This window comes from Mustela lutreola, chromosome 1 (assembly GCF_030435805.1).
Source record: "Mustela lutreola isolate mMusLut2 chromosome 1, mMusLut2.pri, whole genome shotgun sequence".
NCBI lineage: Eukaryota > Metazoa > Chordata > Mammalia > Carnivora > Mustelidae > Mustela > Mustela lutreola.
Window position 1 is genome coordinate 28,780,676 of NC_081290.1, and position 27,895 is coordinate 28,808,570.

At 37.2% G+C, this 27,895-nt stretch overlaps 1 protein-coding gene across 1 annotated transcript in view; it reads right to left on the minus strand.

Annotated features, from left to right (window-relative positions):
• Positions 1-27,895, minus strand: part of GABRB1 (gamma-aminobutyric acid type A receptor subunit beta1) — a 404,625-nt gene that overhangs the window by 260,140 nt on the left and 116,590 nt on the right. The window contains exon 4 of the mRNA XM_059162170.1: positions 9,883-10,103. Within this exon, the coding sequence (XP_059018153.1) occupies positions 9,883-10,103 (221 nt within the window). The remainder of the gene's footprint in view (positions 1-9,882; positions 10,104-27,895) is intronic.

Genomic DNA, 27,895 nt, shown 5'->3' on the forward strand with positions numbered 1-27,895 from the left:
ATGGCCTGTTGTTTCTCTCTTCCATTCGAAGTAAGAAGTTTCTTTCTCTTAACAGGAAACATTTGTCGATACCAGCCAGTCTTCCTCTGTGAACGCTGCATCAGCCCATGTATTTATTCTCCACAATCAACACAACAATATCTTTGCCCAGCATATCTCACAGGAAGCCCTGTGTGATCTGCCCAGGACTCCTGTAGGTAATCATAACCCCTCTCTACATAGACAGTCTGTAGGAGAGAGAAGTCATTTTTTCAGGGTGTGCAATCAATGTAGAGAGCTAATATGAAACATTTAGGACCCCAAACTGCTTTATAAATCAATAGTGTTTTCTTTTTTCTTTCTGGATCAGTATTATTAAAATAATTGCCTTTACTTTTTACTTTGCTTTAGCATGAAGACCAAGGCAAGACAAGAGGATCCTTCAAGGAATAGTGGGAAACTGTTTTTCTTTTATATTCAATAAATGTAGTCATTGATTTCATTCTCATGCACAACGCATGGTCAGGCACTGTCAAGAACATCAAAAAATCAATGCAGAGTCAGGCTAGGTAAGCAAATATGGTAGGGGAGTTCTCAAAATCCCTCTCAGACCACAGGTTTCTGGTTAACATTAAGTTTATTTCTGAAACCTAAATTTAGAAGCTTCTCTTTGGAATCTGGAGTCATTTGCATGTGTTAGAAAACCTGACAAAGTCATGTACATTTTATAAAGCTCACACACTTGGCAGAGCTATACCCATGTATGTTATGGACCCTCTCCAATTATTTTCATTTCTATAATGGTGAGCAATGAAAGCATCAGACATAGGTGACTGTCTTCCCAGCAACATCTGCAGGGAAAGGCAAGCTTAAACAGCACAGAGAAAGGCTTCTCTGTGCAGGGGTTAAGAGTGCAGGCTGAAATGAGGAAAGTTGGATTAAAATCTGCTTTCAGCATTATGTAAGGTGGTTACCAAAATCACCTCCCAAGATAAAGAATAGTAGGTATACTCTACCACCTTCCAGCCAAGGTGGTGAGTATGTGTGCATGTCCGTTATCTTAGAAGGAAAATCTTAAAGCAAATTAAAATGCTACAGGGGAAGAAAACGGAAGAAAGTCAGGACCACAGCAGAAGTAAGATTTCTTTTGTTTCATTGTTTGACTTTAGAACTATGTAAATGTTTTAATATAATTATGAAATAGAATTAAATCAAATTTTAAGAATCCAAACCAAAAGTGAAATGTATTTCTTTAAATGGTGGCTTAGCCATATAGTAAGGCACTGAAGTTTAAAATGTAACTTTAAAAACAGTAATTCTACTCTGTGTCCCTAACAGGATACACCCTCAAGGCAAGAATACTGGGAAGAAATCTTAACTTGTTTTTGGTAATCTCATCATTAATAACAATAAAGTTGGTATTTTTATTAAAAAATATATGTACACATATATATTATATATATATATATATAAAAACAGGATAAACTAAAATAATTATGTTAATACATTAGGAATCAATATTTTTAAAGAGGATGAAAGAAACAAACATAAAATCAAAGAGGTTGAATAAAAGCCCTATAATTTTAAATTTGAATCAGAAATATCAATACAAACTTGTGATCTGTTTCTTCTACTTCTGGAATAGACAATGTGCAAGCTGATGGATCAAAAGACAAAGGAGCTATCAATGATTACTGATGTCATGTTCAAACACCTCAGGAACCAACTTAATGGGGCTGCCAGTGGCCAAAGATAGGACAACATGAGGATGGAAATGGAACAGGCATACCTGTTTCAACCTGTGACTTCATAAGGATACACACACAAGAAAACATCAAAACGCCAAACTTCAGTGGTGTTTGGGAGATTCTAGGGAAACAACCAGCTATTTTGAAAACTGCCAAATAAAGGGAAACGATCAAGCATTTATGCTGCCTTCATTGCAACAACTTAATCTCAGGATTACCCAATTGGTGAGGAAAAGTTCTTGCTTAGAGAATAATCTAGCTAATAATTAAAGAAGGAATGATAAAATATCACCATTTTGCAATTTTTAAATCAGTTTTGGCCAAGACTATCAGTGGCTGCTTAAATTGCCATGGCCTGAGTTGTGTCCCCCGAAATTCATCTGTTCAAATCCTAACACCCAATGCCTGAGTGTGACCTTGGTTGGAGGTAGGATCTTTATGGAGGTAATCAATTTAAAGTGAGATCATTAGGGTGGGCCCTAATCCAACATCACCAGTGTCCTTTAAGAAAAGGACACAGAGGTACGCACAGAGAGAAGGTGATATGAGGCGACACAGGGAGAAACCAGCCATGCTAAGGAGAGAGACCTAGAACCAATCCTTCCTTCATAGCCCCCGGAGGAACCAACCTTGTTGGCTCCAGATCTGGGAGACTACATATTCCTGTTGGCACCCATTCTGTGGTGCTTTGCTATAGCAGTCTCAGCAAACTAATAGAATTACATAAAAATGAACAGGATTATTATAATGGATAGATCAAGCTGTCAATGCCTAAATCTGCTCATCAATCTTCACATCACAGAGAGAGTCAGGCGTTTTGTGTCTCATGCTAGAAGTGGACAAGATGACTTATGAAGCAGTATTGTCAAAGCCCAACAAAACAACTAGTCTCAATCTGATCAAGCCTTAGGTAGAAGGCAGAGGAAAACATTTGCAACAAGAGGATGTAATCACAAAAAAACCCCACATGTTTTCTTAAAATAATTTACAAGGAGGGAAATAAAGGAACAGTGAACATTTAGAGTAAAAAGAGATTTTAGATATTTTATTAGTCAAATGAAATGTGTGTACTTGTTTGATCTTGACAATAAATTATGAGCAAGAAAAGTTATGTTAGGTTCTCTAAGTGTTGGTACATAGCATAATAATGGTACATAGTTCATAGTGTTGTGGTAAAGATCAAGTATGACAATAGAAGTAGAGCACTCAGCATAGTATAATCTCAACTACTTATATAGTTGGCTTAGCCCATTTATATACCCAGATATTAGTATAGCAATCATGCATGGTATAGTTTCAATTATTTATATACTTTGGTATTGGCTAAATTCCTTGATACAACTGCTATCAATATTAAATGCTGTGATAGGTATTACTTAATTTTTATGTGCTTATAATATGTCCACACAAGCCTAAATGACACTTAACATACTTACAAGGTCCAATCTGAGCCAGTATTGGGCCAAATTGATTTTCACTATTCATTATACTTCCCATTCTCACATGGATCCTCAAAACCACTTGGTCCCAAGCTCACCTTTGGTAGAAGATGCAGGAAAGAAGCATTGTGAGTTTTGGGAAGAAAAGCCAAGGAAAGGGTTAGGAGGGAAACACAAAAGGAAAGGCAGTCTTTAGGAAGGTTAAGTACTCCACTAAATATGATCCCAGAATTCAGTCATCCCATGCCTGCCATTTTCAGGAAAGACAAACACTGTCTTTCAGCCTCCACAGGGTCGGGCCTTAGAAAGAATCAGTGTTTTCAGCCAGCTGGATCATGTTTGGACAAGAGGCAGAACACATCTGGTCATTAATAGTGATAATTGCTCTTTGGTTAAGAGCCATCATTTAGATATAGGAAATGTTGCAGCTGACAGCGATTGTGAGTCAGGTGACTGCATCCTACAAATTTCCATTTCAATTTTTCAAACATTTATTTGGTTTGAGAGAGGGGATCAAAGGTTAAGGAAATAAAGTTCACATTTTCCGCAGATAGATTGGTATCAATCTTGTTGGTATCACAGGAAAATAATCCTAAGACACAGAAAGATATAACATCAAAAGAGTATTACAAATTCATGGGCTTACGTGGGATTAAAGCAAAGTAAGGCATCAAATCAAGGGAGTTTTTATCTGGTTAAAATGATTGTGAAAGTCCTCATAGAGAAAGTGGAATTTCAAAGAGGCTTTTAAGAAAAAGGAGTAAGATTATGCTGAGTGAAATAAGTCAGAAAGAGTCAATTATCATATGGTTTCACTTATTTGTGGAGCATAACAAATAACATGGAGGACATAGGGAGATGGAGAGGAGAAGGGAGTTGAGGGAAATTGGAAGGGGAGATGAATCATGAGAGACTATGGACTCTGAAAAACAATCTAAGGGTTTTGAAGGGGCAGGGGATGGGAGGTTAGGGGAGCCAGGTGGTGGGTATTAAGGAGGGCACATATTGCATAGAGCACTGGGTGTGGTGCAAAAACAATGAATTCTGTTACAATGAAAAGAAATAAAAAAGAAATAAAGAAAGAAAAAGGAGTAAGATGGGAGATAGTGGTAGAGTGAGGGGAAGAGGTTTGGGGATAGAGAAGGGAGAACATTTCACAGGGCTCTAAGTTCTTCAGATAAAATACAGGATGCCCAGTTAAATTTGAATTTCAGATACATAGCAAATAGTTTTTTAGTATAAATATGATCTATTTGGGCCATATATTTGGGTCATACTTGAGTTTGAAACACCCTGAATGTGTTTAGAGAAACAAGTAAGTTGTTTTATAAAGATTTAGTCTTTGTAGAGAAAGGAAATGTCTAATGATGTGGGAAGGTTGTTTTGGTCACATACAGAAGGTTTTAGATTACAGACAGAAGAATAAAAAGGTGATTTTATGGGTCTGAGGAGAAATTTTATTTCCTGTAGAAGTGATATGATCTAACATGCACCATAGGAGAATAAGATGGCAGTGATGAGAACAGGAAAAATTGAGATACAAAATGGGCCAGGAAGTGACAGATAGTGAGGATGTTAATTTAGACAATGGGAATGATTTGTAAATGGACATCACTGAGATACAGCAGAGCAGAAACGATAAATTGGATCTCAGAACAAAAAGAGATGTGGAGTCAAAACTACCTACAAGTGTATTCCTATTGACTTGGCAGATGACGATTTTTGTTCTCAGCTATATAAGGAGGAGAACCCGATTTTAGGGGGAAAAAAAAACACAAAAAACCAGATACTACAAAATAGGGGTCATGTCAGGAGGATCTGGCCAGGTGGGCATCCAGATACAGATGCTCAGGAAGCAATTACAAATATTTTTCTGAACTCAATAATTTGGAATTTTAGATATATAAGCTGTCACATCAGTGAGTTGGTCAAACTTCAAGGAACCCCTCTAATTCACCATTAGAGGCAAGAGAGGAACCAGTGAAGGAAGGGGAAAAGGACTAGAAGAACAGCAATAACGAAAAAACTACACCAAGTCTTGGAAATCCAGAAGTCAAGGTCAGTCACCACTCTTAAATCATTCAGAGAACTCAAGAGTATAGATTGAGAAGCAACAACAGTGGTGCTGGTAATTTTGGAGAGCATTGTTTCAGGAAAGTAGCATGAGTGAAGCCACGGTTTTGGAGACTAAGGAGTAAATAAATGGTGAGGGAGTAGAGGAAACCAAAGATGTGAGATGTGAGAGGACTGGTGTTTGAGGACAAAACCAAGGGGAAGGAGCCAGTGTGGTCGACGACTGATCTGCTAAAAGAAGGGAGCAAAGTCTGAAAAGAGTATGCAGCAATGAAGTTAAATGCCTATGTGGAGAGACTGGCCTTCAAAAGAGGAGGAAATCATCCTCAGAGTTAAATGGGAGGAAAGACAGAAGATTAAGGATTTGATGCATGACTCTGTAGAATTTGGTTGTTTAGTCTCCACTTTTAAGTAAGAAAAGAAATGCCATTATGTGTTTTGAAAGGAGCATGGTGGAGCAGTCATGGGACATGGATGTAAGTTTTGGTCTCCTGCCACCTCTTAGACATCTTTTAGTTAGATCTTGAGCAAAATGGAGGAGGAAGTAATAGTGACTGCGGTGTTGCTCCGTGGTATAATGCATTTTGTCACAGCAGAAGTAACCTGGGAGCAAAAAGCTTAAGGAATGGAGTCTCTTCCAAGTGCTGAGTGCCTGTTGCACAGAACCCTGGCTCCGGCAAAAGCACTAGTCTCCCATCAGACAGCACTTCATTATTTTAAAGTGTTAACACAACTGTGTGGTATTCCTTGTGTGTCAAGTCTGATTTGATGTCGTTGACAAAAATAGAAAACAAGCAATTCTATTCCTGTGGCTTCATAGGCATTGTTTGAGCATCTCAAAATGAGTTTGAATATATAGAAACATTTTTATTTAGTTTAATGATACGGTCTTGTGATTATGGACTACCCTGTTAAAGGGGCTTTCAGGTACATTCAGAAAACCCCATTGATCCCATCAATGCTAAAAACAACCCATTAGTGTATGGTCTCATTTCATAATGACTATCAGCTGGACTTACAGAAAGAGATAAGGCAAGAATTTCTTTCTCCTCATTATCCAACTCTAAAATAAGCATAACTATGAATATGCCAATGCATTTGTTATATGATAAGGCTTTTCTAGTACATGTGCTTAGGAAGTGATATATGACAGTTATTCTTGAAAAGGCAATTACAAAGAAAAAAAATGCAGATTGTCATTTCTGAGACTAGGAAGTGTTGTATCAGAAGAATTAAAATAAACATGCCTGACTATATAGGACCATAGAAGCAAGGGAAGTTAGTTTTGGAAGGGAATTTGGGGATAATTTTATGCAATCTCTTCCCTTTAAGACTGAGGAATCTGATGCCTAGAGGAGGAAATAGCTTACGGAGGAGCACAATCTAGTTCAGCTACAAGTCTTCTAATCCATAGTCACTGTCACAATGACAAATTTCTATCAGGCTTCTGAGGAATTATTTCCAGGTCCATAATAGTGAACATATGGCATAGACTGGGCATTCAATGAATGTTTTCTTAATTATTTACTTTGAGAGAGGGAGAGAGCAAAGGAGAGAAGAGAGAGAGAGAGAGAGAGAGAGAGCGAGCACTGGGTGAGAAGGGGGAAGGGCACAGGGGGATGGAGAGAGTGGGGAAAGAGTTTCAAGCAGACTATCCACTTAGCATGGAGCCCGATATAGGGCTTGATCTCAAGACCCTGTGATCTGAGCTTAAACCAAGACTTGGATGCTTAACTGACTGGGCTACCACCGAGATGCCCCGAAATATATATATATATATATATATTTTAATTGGACGACTATATCTCTGTTGTGGTTACTGATGCCCCAGGGAATTAGAGAATCATCCTCCATGTGCAGTTTTTCCAGCACCTGATAAGGTTATTATATAAGGCACAATGGCTTTAGAAAAATATAATTTAAATTTACCATGTAGTAACATAAACATTACTTCATTAGAATGTACCAGGGATTATTAATCCATTACTGCAGATGAAAGAACTAAGACTCAGTAAATTTGTATAACTTGTTCAAGGTCAAACAATCAGATATTGGAGTTTAAGCCTATTTTTGGTCCTTTGATTCCAGGTGTTATGATTTCTTTGCTGTATCTTATATTTTCTCCAGGATGTTTATAACCTCCAGGAAAAGAAAAACAAACCTGTGAGGGAAGAGGTAGGAAAGAAGACAAGGGAAGAGAAATACCAGAAATGGTGTGAAGCTCTTATAGAGAATACTGCTGTCAAAAAGAGGTCAGAGTTCACATAATAAAGGAAGGATTTGTGTTTTCCTTTGGGAGATCCATTTGGGGGCTCCAAGCCTATGTTGGCTCCAAAGAGAAGAAAGCAATGATGTGCAACTTGAAAGGAGGTGTTGACTTCTAAATGTGTTTGAAAGGCAGTGGGGTAGGAAAAGCACACATATGGGAATCAAGGTACCTGGATTTTAGTCCCAATTCTGCCATTACTTTCTTGTGCCCTTAGAAAAGGCCCTTCCTATTTTGTGGCTCAGTGTTATCAGTTTATAACGAAGTGTGTTCAACTTCATGGTCCTCAAATATTTTTCTTCCTTTCCATCAATTCCCATTGGTGGAGGCTACCAATAATTTGAGAAATGCCTGAAATGACACTGTAAACTGAGAATGCAACCCACTTTCTTGCCTGTATAAAATGTGGTTCCTGTTTCTTTCAAACAAAAACAACTTTTTGTACATTCTTTATTAATCACATAAAGTGATTATACATGTAACTGATTAGCTTTCTAAGTTGGGTTATGGAACTTTTCTCCCACAATATTTTAGAAGAGTAATTTGTCCCTTTATTCCTTGGTTATATCCAATAAAAGCTTCATAGATGACAAAAAATTAAAAATGATTTCCAGTGTATGCATCATCGTTAATGATCACCGCTGATCTTGAATTAGTAGATTTTGTCAGTAATTATCAATACACTCATGGGAATTTTTTGTTTATTTTACCATATTTTTTTGAGAAACTTTTAGGTCAGAGATTTTAAATTAGAATTGAAAGCTCTTGGGGTACTGAAAAAGTGGAGAAATTACAAATATTATTCTGCAACCAATGCTGTTTTATTATGCAAATGAACTCCAAATCTAGCAACTAAATAATCAACCACTCGGTTAAGTTCAGAAGTTTTAGTGCAGGACTTAGTGCAGAAAAAAAGTGCAGTTGTTTTCACTTGCATATTGTTTTTGGATATTCATGAATGAACAGAAATTGTAGCATTTTATCCCTTACCTAGAGTGTTAGCTTGGTGTGGAAGGCATGCAAAGAATTTTAGAGGGCTTATGAAAACTCCAAAATAATGGGAAAATGAGTTTGTGAATATAGCTCTCTTCAGCTTCTCAAGGGGATTATGAATGGTGACAATACAGGTTAAAGAACCACTACTCTACATATCCTCCAATAACATGCCACAGTTCAGGTATTTCTTTGGCAAAATGGGAAGCTGATTTGGATTATAGCTCTAAAATTTTTAATAAACCTTTAACAAAATGAGGGTTAATAATAGACCACAAGTATATGATACCTCTTCTATACTTGAGTCCTAAAAATAAACAAAATAAAATCCACTATAGTGCAAAACATTTTGATATAAATTAAAGACAACCTAAATAAATGAAGGTATATCATATTCATGTATTAAAATTTTAAGATATTCATTCTCCCCAAGTTGATCTATAGAGTCAAGGCAATCTCAATTACAATTTCAGCAGACTTTTGGGGTAGAAATCAACAGAGTTGATTCTAAATGCTATAGGAAGAAGCACAAGTCCTAGAATATCCATAGCAATATTAAACAATAAGTACAAAGTTGAAGGATTTCCACGACTTTATGATTTACCATATAGTTATTCCATATAGTTATTATAATTAAAATACTGTGATACTGTTTGCAGATAGACACATAGAACAATGGAACAGAGTAGAGCTTAGAACCAGACTCCCACTTATCCAGGCAAAAGTACCAAAACAATCTGGCGAGAAAAAAAGAATCTCTTCAGTAAATTATACAACTGGATATTCATATGGGAAAAATTGAACCTCAACCCTTGCCTTACATGAAACACAAACAATATGGCTCATATACTTAAATACAAACATTAAGAGAGGGATTTAAGGGAATGAAAACACTATGAATCTTCTCAAAGTCACCAGAAAATATTTTTCTACTTCTTAAAGATATTGTTTCCTAATTCTCTTTCATAATTAAGTAGCTATACCCAATACTTAGAATATATTTCAGTTCAACCTGGGTGGCTCTGAAATAATCAAGCAATCAGCTAGAAAAAGATTGAACTTCTACAATAAGTTGGGTATAAAATCTGGCAAACATACATTTTCTTATTACTCTGTTTATTATTGGAAGTTCAGGGCAAATAGTTCACTTACCTTTGATGAACAAGATTTAGCTAGATTTAGCTCCATTGATTTTCTTTCTCCAAAAGAGATTTTCTGGTCTTTAATAAAATTTTGTTACAGAAATTAAAGTATCTATATATTCTCCTACTTGCTTCTCTTCCCACTGCCCATTCCCAAAAGTAAAAAAAAAATAATAGTAATAATAAAACATAACAACAAGAACAACAATGATAATAGTGAACCATGCAACACAGTCATTTACCGGAGTCCGTAGAGAACTGTTCCATCAGGATGCAGTCGGATCATTCGATTTTTCACGGTAACCCCATGCACAAATGATTTCTTGTCATTCAGAAAATAGGTGTCTGGCACCCAGAGTTGGTCAGCTACCCTGTTGTCTAACGTGAGGTTTAGCGGGATTCCAGAATAAGAAAGTCTTTTGTCTTTCCAAGACTGCTGGAAATACATGGTGAGTGTATAATCCTGTGAAACAAATGAAACAAAAAACCAAAAATTTAAATTATCATCATCAAAGGTCTTTTGTCATGAAAGTGATAGTCTGTGATACTATATATTCTCAGAGATCCACTGTCCTGCTATCCCTGAAGTTACACGTGAATACACAGAAATTTGCACCTCCAAATATAGGCAACCAATAGGTTAGAAGTAATGGAGTAATAATTGAAGGCAAGCACGAGTGTTCACTCCAATGTAGTGTAAATCCATTGCACTGAATTTTAAGGTTTGAAGTTAAGGTAATGATCATGGGGTAGGTCATAAAGAAAAGTTGTACTGAGAGAACCACGTCCACAAAAATCTACCTCTGGATATTACATTTATGGTACTTTTTTGGAGGGGAATGTTTGCTCAATAATAACTAAAAATTGATGTGCTTAACAGGAGAGGGTGTTTTCCAAATTGCAAATGTCTTTCGAAGGAATACTGCTGTTTGCCTTATAAATGTCATCAATTACCATTATCTGGATCTTTCTAGCAAGTTACAACTTGTCTCCTGCTACTAAAAAGTAGTTTATAAAGCACGTTTGGATGGAGATATTTATTTGGCTTGAGCACTGAAATCAGTGGTGTAACTGCTCAATTATTTCTCTTATCCCATTCCTGCTTTGTTTTAAGAACTGGTTTGAGTTCAGAACTGGGTTTGTACTTGACTTGGTTTCCTCACCTCCTATAAAAGGTAACACTTAGGACATGCCGTCTGTATGTTTCTTTTTCCCACCCACATTTCCCCTGGCAGTAAGAGACAGGAATATTTGGGCTCAATAAATAGATTAAGCTACTAGAGAGGAACCATAATAATTATCTTAAGAGTTTTAGTTGTCTGTTTTTTTTTTTTTTAAAGATTTTATTTATTTATTTGACAGACAGAGATTACAAGTAGGCAGAGAGGCTTGCAGAGAGAGAGAGAGGGAAGCAGGCTCCCTGCTGAGCAGAGAGCCCGATGCGGGACTCGATCCCAGGACCCTGAGATCATGACCTGAGCTGAAGGCAGTGGCTTAACCCACGGAGCCACCCAGGCGCCCGTAGTTGTCTGTTTTTAAAGAGTTCTATTAATTCAAAGTGTAATTGTACATTAAAAAATGATACCAGTAAAATCATAGACTTTAAGATGTGAGTCCCAATGTAATAAAAACAGAAATAATCACTTCTTCTTTTCAAGGATATTTATCTGTCAGCGGTGATTGTGAATGCTTTAGCAGCAGTTAAGAAAACACTGGATAACTCCTGCACATCGTCTGTGTACTACCATTGTTGCATAGAACACTAATCACATCATGGCTTACATCCGGACAAACCATACTTTATTTAGAACATTATATGGATCTATATGCATTTGTGAAAACTCCAAAATATAAGACAATATTCATTCTGGATAATGAGTTCCAGTGTCCTTTAACCATTACAGTGGAGAACACTTACACTGTTTACGCAGAAGGCATTGTGCCTTCAAAGCCATCCTTTCTTGTTCATTAGCTCTTCACTATCAATCACACACACCTAAAAGGTCTAAAAGCTCCTTCCACTTTACCTACATTTAACCAAAAAGAAAATGCACAGGATTCTATACAATTCCCTTGTCCCCTGCAACTATTCTCATTTGCATCGTCTTCAATTTCTTAACATCTTTTCGGAAGAAAAATGAACTCTGGGCAGAACTCAGAGGCAGACTCTGGGCCTTTGATTTCAAATACATGGATTCTAAGATCTACCACATGTAGAGCTATGTAACCATGAGCAACTTAATCCCCTGTATCTCAGATGCCTCATTTTAAAAATAAAAATAATAGCATTTACTGGCTTATTATGAACATTACTTGGGAAAATTATGGTGAAGCCTCTTTAGAAACTGTAACATGCTAAACAAATATATTATCCTCAAAACTGTTGTTACTTAAGGATTAATATCATACTTCCAAATTACTTTGCGTGTGCACATTCATTTTCATAAGCATTTCTATTTTAAAAGAGATGGTTATGAAAAAAAGACCTTGTAGGCAGAGGGACCCCAATGACCATGAAAAAAATTGTCTGTGATCCATTGCAAGTCTTCGTGTCCAATTCTTATTTGTAATTCAACCCAAGTGGGAAAATTAATAACTAGTCAAAGACAAGTTAATGTAGTAATGTAATTTGCCATTGTGATGAGCACACTCAGCAACAGAATACATTGTTTCAGTATTCGTGCCCAATAGTCATTAGCTTCCAGATCTTCACGAGTGGGACAAAAGATTTCCTCACAAAGAGACCAAGGGGCAAAATCCTTATTCCACTTTTTCTTCAAACGAGTTTTAACGTGTGATGGAGAAAAACCTATTCCTATAAAGTCAAAGGGTTATAATGGCGAAACAATACTCTTAAGACTATAATGAAAACACGGGTTTGTGGTAAATAAACAATGGAGAGTCAAAAGGAGAAAAGAGCGTAAACACGAGTAATCTCTGCATAGGTTTAAGTAAGTGTGTGTGTCTCCACGGATGTGTGTGTGTGTGTGTGCGTAGACCTTCTCCCTTCTCTGGAAACTGTTTTGTTTCCTGCAGGGTGAGAACTATACACATGCAGTGAGATCTTTGCTCTACACAACTCCCACTCTGTTTTCACTAAGTATCGACTAAAAATCACATCACGGTTCTAAACTAAAGCCGTAATTTACCCTATTTGCAAGAAGAAGTAATTCCGTGAAAAAGCATTTCGGCTTGTGTGTTACATTTGGAAATGGGTGATGTGGCACAAGTACTCTTCAGAACTTTTCTTATGTATTTCTAGTATTATTATCCTAATCCATGACCTCATTCCATGATAAATGGAAATCTAGACATATAAGATTGATAACCTTAATGAAAACTTTTTGAAGATAATGATAATAATGATGATAATGATGAACATTATGGAAACACTTAAAATACAGCCATATCTCCTTTTGTACTATTTGTATTGTAGTGCACGTATAACAATAACCTCTTTCTCCTGGAGAATGCTCTGTCCTCTGTGGTTTTCATAGCTATTCATATCTATTATCACATTTTGTTCTCACAACCTAGTGAGCCGGGCAAATTCTCTCTGAGAGAATTTATTATTTACATATTTTAGAAACTATTTACTGTCTTTTAAATAAATTATTCAACTGCATCTTAATAGAAATATTAACAGTGACATCTGGCTGTAATAAAATCTATGACTCGTTTTGGTGTATTACATTTTTAGATGGAAAAGAAAGCCTTAAAAATGCTGTATTTTGTTCTCTCATACAACGGATTTTCTATTAATTCTTCATTAGTCCAAAGCGCAAGCATTCAAGGAAGGATGGGAAATTTTTCAGAAAAATATTAAAGGCAGAGATACTGTGAACAAGAACACTAAAATGATTTTTATTCCAGATGTACTTACAATTGTTCAACCAGCTTTCTCAAGTATGTAAGCTACTCTGTGAGAGGAAGAGCGACATATTTAGAAACTATGGACCATAGGGGATTCTCTGACACTGACACAAATTAATGAGATTAACGGGTGTGAGTTGGCTCATGAAATTGGTCAAGCTAATTCAGGCATGAGAGACTTTGATTCATTGAGGAAAAGCAAGAGAGAGGATACCAAATCAGAAGTGCTCAATTGTACTCCAAAAAGACGTATTTTTAAAAATTTATTTGACAGACAGAGATCAAAAGTAGGCAGAGAGGCAGGCAGAGAGAGAGGAGGAAGCAGGCTTCCTGCTGAGCAGAGAGCCCGATGCGGGGCTTGATTCCAGGACCCTGGGATCATGACCTGAGCCGAAGGCAGAGGCTTTAACCCACTGAGCCACCCAGGCGCCCCTAAAAGACGTATTTTTTTGAAATCTAAAAATGTTAGGGGAATAAGAAAATATTTATTACAAATAAAAATAACTCTTTGGGAGAATAACGGTTAAATCACTGGTTTTAAACCCTGGACGATTTTGCCCGCAGAGGACATTTACCAATGTCTAGAGACAGTTTTGATTGTCACAACTGGGAGTAATGGTGTGGGCTACTGGCATCTGTGGGTAGAGGTCAGGGTTGCTCCCAATGTAATGCATGACACAGCACAGCTCCCACAACAAAGAATCACTTGGCTCAAAATGTCAATAGTGCCAAAGCCAAGAAACCCTGTCTTAGATGAAAATACTTTTCTTTTCAGTATTAGTAAAATACTTCAAAATCCTTTACGACGAAAAATATGTATATTAACATGTCTACCTGAGGTGTTAACATATTCTGCAAAACTTTTGTCCTAGGGAATTCTGGCATTAGATGGTTTATAATTTGCCACTTTATCATAAGAAATCATTTGATAAAAATCCATGATCTAGTACTAGAATAGGGAGAAAGAGCTGTGTGTTTTACTGAGGTATTCATCTTACCAGAATGAGCTCTGAGACTTTATAGTGGAAAAATGAGTCTTTTATAAGCTCCATCCACGATCAACACACATCTTAGGCTAACTTGTCAGGGAGGAGATAAAATATTGCTTTAACACCTAATAATATTGCAGCCACTCAGAACAATCCTATCCCTTCTTTTCAAAGTATTCTTAAAAAGGGAATGTGTGTGTGTGTGTGTGTGTGTGTGTGTCTGTATTAAAGAATCTGTGTTCCTACACAAATTTTTATTTTATCTTTCATCAATTTGAATAAATATTATAAAGCATTCCAACCACAGATCCTGTTCCCTGTCAAATATTCATGCCGGTTTAGTTTTCTCCAAGAGCTGATTATAGTAGAGCGGTGCATCCTTGCCTGCCAGGCCCGGGTCTCCTTCTGCGAGGGAAACTGCCCTGCTGACAACCCCTGCTGACTGAACAAGGCCACATTCCATACCTCATGATCCTGCCCTCCTCCCCCCTTGGGAACAGAGAGGAGCCACCTGATTTAAAAGCAGCTGATTCACAGGCAGGAAATAAACCTGTGCCTGGTTCAAAAAGATGAGTTGACCCAATCAGAGCCCTGTCCCAGAAATTAGCTCTTGCATAAAGAGTCTGAGACAGGAGCTGTAAAGACTAAATGTAGAAGTTATGACCTAGAACTACGATACACCGCTATTAGGCGGTTGTGAGAGAGGGGGGACTGTGAATAAAAAGAGGAAGCCAGCCTGCACAGAAAGAAAGAAAACAGAGAAAGATGCAAAAAATCACCAGCAGACGAAGAGTCTGACATTGTTAGAGAATGAATGACTGAGTTCAGGAAGGCCTTTACTTATTTCTAGTTCTCATGAGGTGTGGACATGTGGGCATGTTTGATACTTCTACTTCCTAGGAGCTCTCTTCGTGTCATTACAATAAATCCCACTTTATGCTGAGTTATTTTCATTTTTATGTTCGCTGACTAGAAAAAGCCATAATAATGATGCTGATCAACATCCATATCAGAAGCTCATTAAGAACAAATTGCACATATTAAGGAAACCCAACAAAACCTCAATCATCTGGCCCATCTTTCTGATTGTGAAGAAGGGAGCTATTATAAGAAACCTGAAACCCAGAGATGTTAAATAGCTGAAAAACAGAAGGGAGACACATTTGGCTTTGTTTATGAACCAGAAGAGCAAAGAGAAGGGAAAGGTATTTTACTTCTATCAGGACAATTCCCTATCCAACTCAATGACAATTATGAAGAAAAGTCACCTGGAGATCAGTGTGTAAGCTGGCAATAAATAGTATAGCTCATAAGGTTAGGAAGAAAAACCCAACACATCTTGCATCTCATGCAAAGTTTAGTGGAAAATGGCCTGATAAATAAACCAATTTAAGTTGTAATTGAAATGAACCACACAACATCTGTTTCTAATGCAACCTCCTGTTTAAATGAATGTTTTGGTATCAGTGTCACTGTTAAGTACATTCTGCAATGGAAATTCATCATTGTATCTCCAGATTTGTTGTTGATTTCTAATTTTTATCTTGTTAACATCATCTATTCTTATGTTAACTATTAATACAAGTTTGTTGTGCTTACTCCTTAGCTTTGTTTTGCTACAATAGCTTTAAAATACATGCCTTCTTAATCTCAGGAAACAAATGGAGGGCTGCTGGAGGGGAGGAGGGGGAGATACGGTATCTGGGTGATGGAAATTGGGGAGGGTGTATGTTGTAAAGAGCACTGGCTATTCTATAAGACTGATGAATCATAGACCTGTACCCCTGAAACAAATAATACATTACATGTTAATTAGTTGAATTTAAATAAAACAAATACACAAATAAAATACATGCATTCTCATTGTTTCCAAAGTCCATGTTCTCATTCATTATTATTATTATTTTTTTTTTTGCCAACTGCACCCTCATGCTATGCCTCAGAGAACATAGTCTTCTTTACCTTTGTCTCATCCTAAATAGCCCTATTTGGTTTATCCATCTGTGTAGTCAGACTTTTTATCAGTCTTGTGCTCTGTTCTGAACAACTCTGGAATTGATCAACCTTGTGGGAGAACAGAAACAGTGAGAGGGATGGGCCTATACCAAAACAGAGGCACCTCAGAAGATCACACAGACAGACATACTGTGACACATGAACACGTAAGTACATGGATGTGACAACTGGAGAAAGCGCTTGGGTTCTGATACAATGAACTGCATGACATCACCACTGCTTGGGATAGACTGTACAATGTAAGAATTTCAGCATTTGTAATCTCATACCTACTGTAGAAGCTATAAAGATTTACTGTCTTTAAAAATATGAAAGCATTTTTTGAAAACTTGTGGGGACGCCCAGGTAGCTCAGATTTTAAGCATCTGCCCTTGGCTTAGGTCATGATCCCAGGGTCCTGGGATCGAGCCCCGCGTTGGGCTCCCTGCTCAGTGCAGAGCCTGTTTCTTCCTCTTCCTCTGCCATTCCCTCCATTTGTGCTCTCTGGTTCTGTCTATCTCTCTGTCAAATAAATAAATAAATAAAATCTTGAAAAAATGCAAAAACATTTTTCTCTATACAAAAACATCCAATTTCTTTTCTTTCTTTCTTTCTTTTTTTTTTTTTTTAAAGATTTTTATTTATTTATTTGACAGAGAGAGAGATCACAAGGAGGCAGAGAGGCACGCAGAAAGAGAGGAAGGGAAACAGGCTCCCTGCTGAGCAGAGAGCCCGATGCGGGGCTCGATTCCAGGACCCTGAGATCATGACCTGAGCTGAAAGCAGAGGCTTTAACCCACTGAGCCACCCAGGGGCCCAAACATCCAATTTCTTAAAATGGATATGATAAAATTAATGTTTCATACAGTGATAGTTTAAATGTCTTATGTTCTAAAATCTGAATAATCAGAAGCTCAAATAATTAGAGTTCTCTAGTAAGATATATTGAAATGTTGGACCTGAAGTGGGGGCAATTTTCTAGAAACTTCTGGGTTAAAAAGATCTTAGGTTATTAGAATGACTGATCCATGGCATCAACATCGCATGACTGTTTACTATATTTAAAGAATTGTATTATGCCAGTTGCTGAAGAGAAAAAGTGGAATGATACATTTTTCTTGTCTGCCTCAAGGAACTCACATGTCAGTGGCTGAACTCAGCCCTGCCTCGTCCCAAGCCACCCTGTTGTCCTTTGCAGTCGTCACAGTTCACCCATCACCTGTATCAAGCACCAAATTCCCTCCACTTCAAAAACACCGAGAACTCGGAATAGTTCCACTTGTTTTCATTGGCAGCTGCCTACTCAAGGAGACAAGCTTATTGAGTAGGAGGATATCAGTTTAACAAGCTCTGGCATTAACCTAGGGAATAGAGAGCTAAGTCAGAGTTGACTTAAACAGCATTGAAAAGGGAGGTGGAGAAGAGGAAAAACCTATGAAGCAGTGAAGTTAGAGCATCAGGGAGGACCCCTGGGTTTCTGACGGAAGTGAGTAGATAGATAACATTAAGAATGGAGGATCAGGGGCTGAGGACGACTAATGTATTTGGGCTGGTTTGTGTCGTGGGTGTTGGTGGCATTTACACATAGAGGTGCCAAGTATGCAGTTATGGGCCAGGATATAGGAAGACAGGGCTCAGAGAGAAACAAAGCCGTGTGAGTCACGAGTGATAGATGAAGTCGTGGGAATGAACTGGTTCGCCATGGAGACAGTGTAAGGTGAGAAGACAGAACCCCTAGGAAATTTAATTCTGCAATTAGTCACTCACTCCTTTGAGCCCCTACAACTCTGCTTCCACTTTGATTGGAGTACTTGCAATCATTTCCCAGTCCCACAGATTTTGAGCTCCCCAAGAGCAAAGGATTTTTATTTTACTTTACTTTTAATTTTTAGGTCCCTGCATAGTATGCAGTGGATAGCTGTACTCCAATACGTTAGCTGAATGTGAATTAAGTAGAGCTGTGTGTTTGTGGCACTGGATGTAAGTACTAAGTACATTATTGCAAAATCATCTTATTACATTCTGATTTTCTGAAAAACTTATTATCCTTAGGTAATATATGTCCCCACACATATTTCAGTTAACTAAAATAATTACTAATCCAGAGTTTTTTCTCTAACTAATCAAGACTAATGGGTTTATAATTCCCACTAACATAAGTAACTGATCAATTTCTGGGAAATGAGAAAAGCATATGGAGTTTAAAGCAAATTTCCTCTTTAAGAATAAATTAACAGTGACTATCTTCAAAATACTAATAAACATTTTGAAATAGGTCAAATGAAATTTCATTGACAGTTATAGTAATAACTTGGCAGTTTTGGAAGTATAAGGCTATTTATGCCAAAGCTTTAAAAATGGACTGTATTCAGTGCAGCTTTTGATCTCATTTACAAATTAGTCAACATTCAAAGTTACCAGTAAAATGTAAGATTGGCAATTAATTCATCAGGAGGATAATTCATAAACATTACTGACATTTAAAACTCACTTAACTAATACATATGTATGGCACAATAGGGTTTTTTCAAAGTTCCTTAGTTCCAGAAATTCCTAGAAAATTAGTATTTCCATTTTCTTTTAATATTTAAGTAAGAGCAGAAATAAAATCAGATGCATGAAGTATCTAGTGGAACTTTCAGAATGCGACAGTTTTGGCTGGCCATCCTGAGTTGAACTATGAATATATGATCAGAATGGTAACCATTAGGTGGTATGCATGACAATTCTAGAAAACTAAGGTATGGCATGATCTAAGTTGGGAAAAAATATGAGAATCAGAAAACCAAGATTCTATCAAAACACATGCTACTTAGAAGAAATGGAAAAAATTTTGTGATCATTTTCTAGCCCAGGAAGCCAGTCTTCTCTTGTGAACTATGATCTTGTAATGTGAACAGAGCTTAAAAGAGAGGAGTCAGTAATAAGATTCTATTATGTTTTGTTGGAGGAGAATGAGATCTTAGAAACTCTTAAAATTAATAGGGTGGAAAGAAGAAATTTTTATAGGATACAGTGATATCTTTCTCAAGAGCCAAGTATTTCTAATATCTCTTAGAGCTGTCACTTACCCTTCCAGGAAGGAATCCTTTGGAAATCTCAGGAGCTTTATTTTCAGACTAAATAACAGGAAGATGGATTTCCATCAAATTATCCATCAAATTATCATCCTAGAGAGCCTACGGGTCATAGTCTTTTGGGAGTCCCTGGGGAACTCAAAAAAGACAATGGGTAGCCAAATTCTATTTATATTATATTTATCATGTTTGCTCTCTTACTCTATCCTCTCTTTTCTCTACCATCTTGCTTTGTTTAGTTCTAATTTGATAGTGATTATTCAAAGACAATCACTATCAACATTTGGTGGCTGCTTTTTCTATCTGTTTTAAAAATAAAAGATCATTTTACATATACTACCTTTTTGTCATGAAAATTAGTACCTTTTCTCCACAGCTATTTCTTTATTAATTTGTTGTCCATTTGTTTATTGTATAAGTCCTTTTCCTCCATCCTACTTTGTTTCACTAACCAATTGGCAGCTTGGTGGGTAAACTTTTATATGTTTGTTCATACTTATACAATTATCTAGAAGCATATATACATACAGATGTGACTTTTGTTCTTTAAAAATAGTATATTACTCATTTCTATGAATCTGTCTTTTCTTATTTAAGATTTTATTTATTCATTTGAGAGAGAGGTAGTGAGAGAGTGCACGAGCACGTAGGAGACAGAGAAGCTGGCCCACAGATGACTCTGGGCTTGATCTCAGGACCCCAGGATTATGACCTGAGCTGAAGGCAGGTGCTAAACTGACTGAGCCACCCAGGCACTCCAGATCTTTCTTTTCTTAATGACAGCACAGAAATTCCTCCAAATCAGTGGGTAGAGATATAACTCATTCTATTTAGTGGATACACAATATACTACAGTATAGAAGTTAATCATTACTCTATTAATGGTTATTGAGGCTATTTCAGGGTTTTTTGTTTTGTTTTGTTTTGTTTTTGTTTTTTGTTTTGTTTGTTTGTTTGTTTACAACTAAAAATAATACTGTAATAAAACTCTTTTTGAGGGGCGCCTGGGTGGCTCAGTGGGTTAAAGCCTCTGCCTTCGGCTCAGGTCATGATCTCAGGGTCCTGGGATCAAGCCCGGGATCCGGCTCTCTGCTCAGCAGGGAGCCTGCTTCCTCCTCTCTCTCTGCCTACTTGAGATCTTTGTCTGTCAAATAAATAAATAAATACAATCTTAAAAAAAAAAAAACCTCTTTTTGATAGATGGATATATCACAAGTACTGGTATTTCAGACTCTTTTGCCTTACATGCTTTAGAGCTTAATATGACAACTTGCTAAAGTAAATAAAAATAAAACTATAAACTAATGATGTACTATATGTTGGCTAACTGAACATAATAAAAAATAAAATAAAACTTCAGCCTTCTTCTTTCGTACTACAATTTTCTAAATATTGAACTAAATTCAAATTTATAAAAAGTATTAACTAAGTCAAGCCTTAAACTCAAGTTTATAGAACCAAAAAGCTACATCCATTTCCATACTGGCCATCTCCAGTGGCTCAAACTCATTGAGCATCTGTTCAAACTTCTGTTGGTCTTTGACTGGATCTGGCTAAAAAGTGACTTGGCAGACGCTGCTGCAGAGAAGGACCTTGGCAATGTTATACCATTTACTGAGAAAAACAAAACAAAGCAAACCTCTAAACTCCAGGAATTTCTTTGGCAGTATAGAAAATGTTGTTTGTGAATTCTAAAGCTAATAATTCCGATAAACTTCATAGTCCTCTGATATAGTTTCACAGTTGTCAGTCATACCAAACATGCGTAGCTAAACAGACTTGCATTAAGGATATAGACTGGACCCAACTAGGAATAAAACCTCCATGCTAACAAACCGATCCATCAACTAAGTCTTTGGCGAAAATAGAACTAGGACAGTTGGAATTTAGTTAAGGATTTATTTCTCACTGATCCGATGATCTTAGAGAAAATTTGAAATTCAATCTCCTTATCTGTGTGATGGGCAGAAAAACTATCAAGTCTGTTGGAATGATGAATTAAAAAATGTATGTAATAGTCCTAGAAAACAATAAAGACTGTAGTTGTTTAAAGAAGAAAAAAACAAACAGCTTAAAGCATGTCATAAGACAATTCAATTCCTAATACATATTTTCTTTTTCTTTTTTCTTTTTTTTAAAGATTTTTATTTATTTATTTGGCAGAGAGAGTGAGAGAACACAAGCAGGGCAGACAGTGGGGAGAGAGAGAAGGAGAAGGGGACTCCCTGCTGAGCACGGAGCCTGATGCGAGGCTTGATACCAGGACCGTGGGATCATGACCTGAGCCGAAGGTAGATGCCTCACCATCTGAGCCACCCAGGTGCCCCCCTAATACATATTTTCATTCTCTTCAGCTAAGTTATCAATTTTCCCCCTCTAAATACTTAATAATATGGGTCTCTTATTACTGAATGTTTAGCTGCATGACCAGTACTTAAGTAGGGGCTTTCTGTATGTTATATTGTTTAACCCTCACCTCCTTATGAAACTGGAATTAATATTCCCTTTTTTAAACGAGACTCTCAGTTTATGAGATGCCAAAAGTGACTCTGCTCAGAAACATCAGAGTTGTGGTCTGAACCCGAATCTGACTTTAAGTTCCTAGTTCTTTCCACTCAAAACCCAGCAATGGCTAAGTATGTATCAGAAGTACAAAAGGTTTTTCTCCTAGGACATGGCTTTTATCTCTTGCCTAAGGCTGACTTCCGACTTGCTTTTTTATGGATGCCGATTAATCATTAACAGTCAGTTCTAATGTAGACTTTTCAGTCCTCTCTGATGTTTTATCCATGACCTTGCCTTCATCAGCTGTTGCTGGTAATGAACACCATGGCCATGCTCTTATCTGTGTGCAGTTGACATCCCCATGGAATGCTAAATACAATCAATTGTTCATTACTGCCCTGGGTGATTCTTCAGATGTGTGTTAGCTCAGAGAAAGACAATATTTTTGTTCTATAGCAATCCTCAAGGAGTATAGAAAGTAGAATAATTTTCTTTTGGTAGGATTGTTTTCATATTCAAAGGCCTGCCAAATTTTACTACTTCCAAGTAAAAGCCTTCTTTTTTTTTTTCCACTTTTTAAAATTATATTCAGTTAGCCACTATAAAGTAGTACATCATTAGTTTTTGATATAGTGTCCAATAATTCACCAGTTGCGTGTAACACCCAGTGTTCATCACAAAATGTGCCCTCCTTAGTGCCTGTCACCCGGTGACCTTATCCCCCCCACCCAACTCCCCTCTGAAACCTTCAGTTTGTTTCCCAGAGTCCATAGTCGCTCATGGTTCATCTCCCTCCCCAATTTCTCCCCCTTAAGTTTTCCATCCCTTCCCCTATAATTCTCAGAAAAAATGAATACCTACCATTTAAATCAACGTGGTTGGAACTGGAGGGGATTATGCTAAGTCAAGTCAAGCAGAGAAACAATTACACGGTTTCACTCATATGTGGACTATAAGGAATAGTGTCAAGTAAAAGCCTTCTTAATCATTAGCTATGGTAGCAACAATGTTTTCCTTGCTGGCAATTATTTCTAAGTAACCATAAGATGAAAGGCAAACATGGCAAGTGCCTAGAGGTTAAAGATCTCTTAATTTAGACTGTGCATGCATGATAACACTCTAGGAGAAGAGAGGGAACATACAGTTGTTGAGGGTAGGGGCTACTATGTGGTATTTCTGTGCTTCTATCACCAAGATGATAGAATGCCCCACAGAAACATGCGCACCCGCACTTAAAATCTGGTCTTCCATCCACCCCCATTTTCTGTGGGGGATGATCCTTAATAATCATCCACCCTGTTGATCAAACCAGAAACTAGAAATCTTTCTTGACTTTGTTCTCCATCTCACCCCATACTAAATAAGACAATAAAACCTGGCATTTCTATTTCATAAAAATATCTCTTTATTCCATTTAGTTGCTATGATCTAGTTTGGCCTTTATCATTTCTCACCTGATTAACTGCAAGAGGCTCCTAACTAGTCCTCAGCTTTTTGTCTTGTTCTCCCTTCACGCCTTTGACAAATGGCAGGTAAAGTGGTATTTCCATTTTTTAAAATTGCAGTTATGATGCTATTGCTCCCAAGGTTAAAGTTCAATGGCCCCTCCATGTTATGAAGATAAAAATACAAATTGCCTAGGGGCAAACAGTGTGCTTCCTCTGTTCTATCTCTTTAGCTGCACTTCTTTACTTGATTCCTTTTCCACTCTGTCATCCAGCCCAGCCAGTCTTCTCTCAGTTACACACACACACACACACACACACACACACACACACACACAGTATTTTCTCTTGTTGTGAAGTTGTCTTGGCCTAGAATACTCACTCTTCTTTCTCTTACCCCTGGCTACTCCCTACTGACAAAGGCCTCAGACTGGAAGACAAATGCATATTTTTATGAGAGTCAGAAGCCAGAAAATCTGGGTTTGGTCTCTCCTATGGCTCCCCTCAGGACCGTCTCTTCATAGCCAGCCTTTCTCTGCAAGGAAAGCTGGCTGTGTGCTCTTCTATTTCCTGCACTGGACTGTGAACTCCATGAGGACTTATCCATCTTGCTATTTCCAGGGCTGAGGACAGAGTCTGCAGTCAAGGGGGTGTCCGACAACTTTTTGTTGCATGAATCAATAAATGGTAGAGGAGAGGTAAACCTGGAGGCAGAGAGCCCTGTTAAAATGGTAGCAGAGGTGAAATATACTAGGCCTCTGATTGGGGGCAAAGTAGGAGTTACTACAGAGGAGTAGAAACAAAACATTGAAAGAGAGGGGATGGACTTAAGTTGGCTGCTGCAATTATGAGAAATGAAGAAAATAAGAAATAGAGGAGTACCAGAATTTAGGGAAAAGTTGCTATATTTGTGCTGGGTATTAACTCAAAGAGCTTGAAGTGGAGGTATAAGTATTGTAGCTGATAACAAGGCAGCAGATTGGATATCAGGGGCACAGATAAATGAGTCCTCATCAACTCTGTTATAGGATTAAATGAGATTATCAAAGTGAATAGCATAGAAAGGCAAAAGAAAGGCAAAAGAACAGCATAGGACAGAAGCTTGGTGCCTATCAGTCGTTCTTTTTTTCACTGGCTGACAGCCAGGATGCTCCTTCACCATCACTCAGGGAAGAAATGGACTATTAAAGACCAGGAATAGTCCAAATATCAAAATCTATTGAGAAACCCCCAAACCCATGATAACAAAATTCCAATATTTAGCTGAGAAACCCATTTTCTTATGTAAAGTAGAAGATGCCAAGGACAAATAAGACTCACTTTTTAAAGTATTATTATTTTGTTTATTTTTATTATGCCTTATCCACCCCCTAAGGAAGGTGTATGTTTCAAAGTTAAGCATCAGCAGCAAAAACGGCCCAGAAAAAGAAGTTGCCTTGAATAATTTACCACCTAGCCAATCAAATTTCTAATTATATTGCGGAGTCACACTCCAACACATTCCTTTTAAGCATATTTAACAGGTATTAATTTAGTCATATTCAAAGCTCTACATTGTCATAAAATTTTTCTAGATTTTTTTTTTTTTTTAATTCACACGAGAACTTGGTTAGCTAATGAGAATGAATCTAAGGATCTGGAGAAGTGGATTTTAGAACTGTGGATAATCTTTGGCCAATCAAATTCTCAGACAGTGATCAACTGCATCTAATAAAATGAGGAGGTTGCCTAGATCAATGATTCTCACACTCAGTGTATATAATTATTATCAGGACTACGTGGACTACCGAATATGATTCTAAGTAGCACAATCCTGAAATTTACATTTTTGGTTGGATGTTTCCAAGGACATTATTATGCTATTAATTCTCAAAACATAATTTGAGAAATGGTGACCTAGGTACTCCCAAAATGTTCTTCACAATCCTTAATGAGCCACAGCTATGCTTTCAATAGTCCTTTAAAATCTGTTCCTGTCTCCATTTATAGTGGAGTTCCCTATTTTATCAAATTTTTTTTGTGTGTGTGTGTTCTCTTCCTGAAGCAAAAGAAATGTAAGGCTGGAAACGTCTCTTAGTGTTGCTCTGTAAGAAACACATTTTCTTGAATAACAAAAGAGGAAAAGGGAGAGAGAAAGAGTAAAAGAGAGGGCCTTACTATCTTTACTTTTAGGTACTGTGTATTTTCCTGTCCTTCTACTTCACTACTTGTAGCTTAACACATTTGTTTTTAAAACATGTACTGAAAATTGAAACCCTAGCTCAGATGTGATTGGAAATAAAGATCAGTAAGTAGTATGGCCACTAAAGTAATATCTGCAAACAGAATGCAGATTTTATTTTTGAATAGCAGCTTGAGTTCTTCCCAATTCTTCATACCTCATCTGTAGCCATTTGCCTATCCTGAATATGGAAGAGATTGAAGGACAAGGGAGGTCTTGTATAAAAATGTCACAGAGAGCCTGAGGAAGAAAAAAAAAAAAAAACAACTATGCTGATGTATTTTTTCATCTGCATGGAGCAATGTGTATTTTGGTACAGTGTTAAAAATCCTCAAGCGATTTCTCTCATGTCACAAGTTTAAGGAGATATCTATGAATGAGTCAGCCTGAGAGTTGCCATGGTAACAACTCTCATCCCTTTGGAGTCCATCCTCTTCTAATGTGGCCGCAGAAATACCTTAGTTTCAGGAGGATCTGAAGTTCCTACTACATTTAAATATTCATTATGTTATAGATGCATTCCCTGATTTTGCAAGATTACCTGACTAGAAATCATTTTTAGATTTCTATAAATAGACCTGCTACGTCATGCTCCCTTCTTCCACAAGATGAAAGACAAGTCCATAAAAATCCTTCCTGTTCATAGCACAATCAGTTTTTCTCTCTCCCCCCTTTCCTGGGTATAAATGTGTGCATGTATGTGTGTAATCAGTGTCCTTCATATTTGAAATATTTGAAGAGGACACTCTGGACAGCAATCATAAGTCCCAATTTCCAAAGAGAGTGGTTGAAAATATTTGCAGGCTTGCCACACTGCAACTGTGCATGAATGTAAATGATGCTTTCATTTAGAGTGTTGTCACTATGGGCAACATTGGTGTGGTTTGCTGATTTATATTCCAGGAACGATCTATTTGACAGAATAAAATTGCTTATAGTTGCTATACCTACAAACAGAGAATTCCAGACTTTTTTTTTGACAAGCAAGGTTCTTAATAATCTCTCTCAATGTACTTTTCCAACATCTTTTCCTTCTTGACTACCTGCCTACTTAGGCATATCCTGCTGCAGACACAAATAGCTATTCATTATTTCCTTAACATTCTTATATTTTCCCATGATTCAGTCTTTGGTTACACTTTTTTCTCTTGAAATGAAAATCCTACTTACCTACATGATCAAGGACATTCCCAGTCCCCACACCATGCTAAGTTAATCTCCACCCTACTCTGCTCTTTGTTACTTTCTTAATGCCTCTACTACATTCCACTTACTGTGGTCATGATGTAGCTATTCATCTGTCCGTCTCCTCACTTTATGCTTTTGAGGCTGTAGCCATCCTTTACTCATCTTCGTGTGTTCACAATATTCAGCGTATAGACATCAATAAATTTTCATTAGACTTAACTATGTTGACATGAACTGAATAAAACATTTTTACTGTGGCCCAGGAAAATAGCCAACTGAAAACCTTTGGATCCTGGTTGTTGATGGTATCATACAACAGTCATATTACACCTAGACTGGTGCTCCTTGTAATATGGTATTTATGAGTAACCTGCTTCTGAATTAAGTATAATATGCTGTTGGCTATGATGGTTTCTTTAAAATTCACTGCTGAGCTGCACTTTTAGAAACTGTCATCATATGGTAGGGATGTCCACAATCACCACTGCTATTCAGCATAGTACTAAAAGTCCTAGCCTCAGCAATCAGACAACAGAAAGAAATAAAAGGCATCCAAATTGGCAAAGAAGAAGACAAACTCTCACTCTGCAGATGATATGATACTTTATGTGGAAAACCCAAAAGACTCCACTCCAAAACTGCTAGAACTCATACAGGAATTCAATAAAGTGTGAGGATATAAAATCAATGCACAGAAATCAGTTGCATTTCTATACACCAACAACAAGAAAGACGAAAGAGAAAGTAACGAGTTGATCCCATTTACAATTGGACCCAAAACCCTAAGATACCTAAGGAATAAACCTAACCAAAGAGGCAAAGAATATGTACTCAGGAAACTATAAAGTACTCGTGAAAGAAATTGCAGAAGACACCAAAAAATGGAAAAACATTCCATGCTCATGGATTGGAAGAACAAATATTATGAAAATGACTATGCTACCTACTTCAATCTACACATT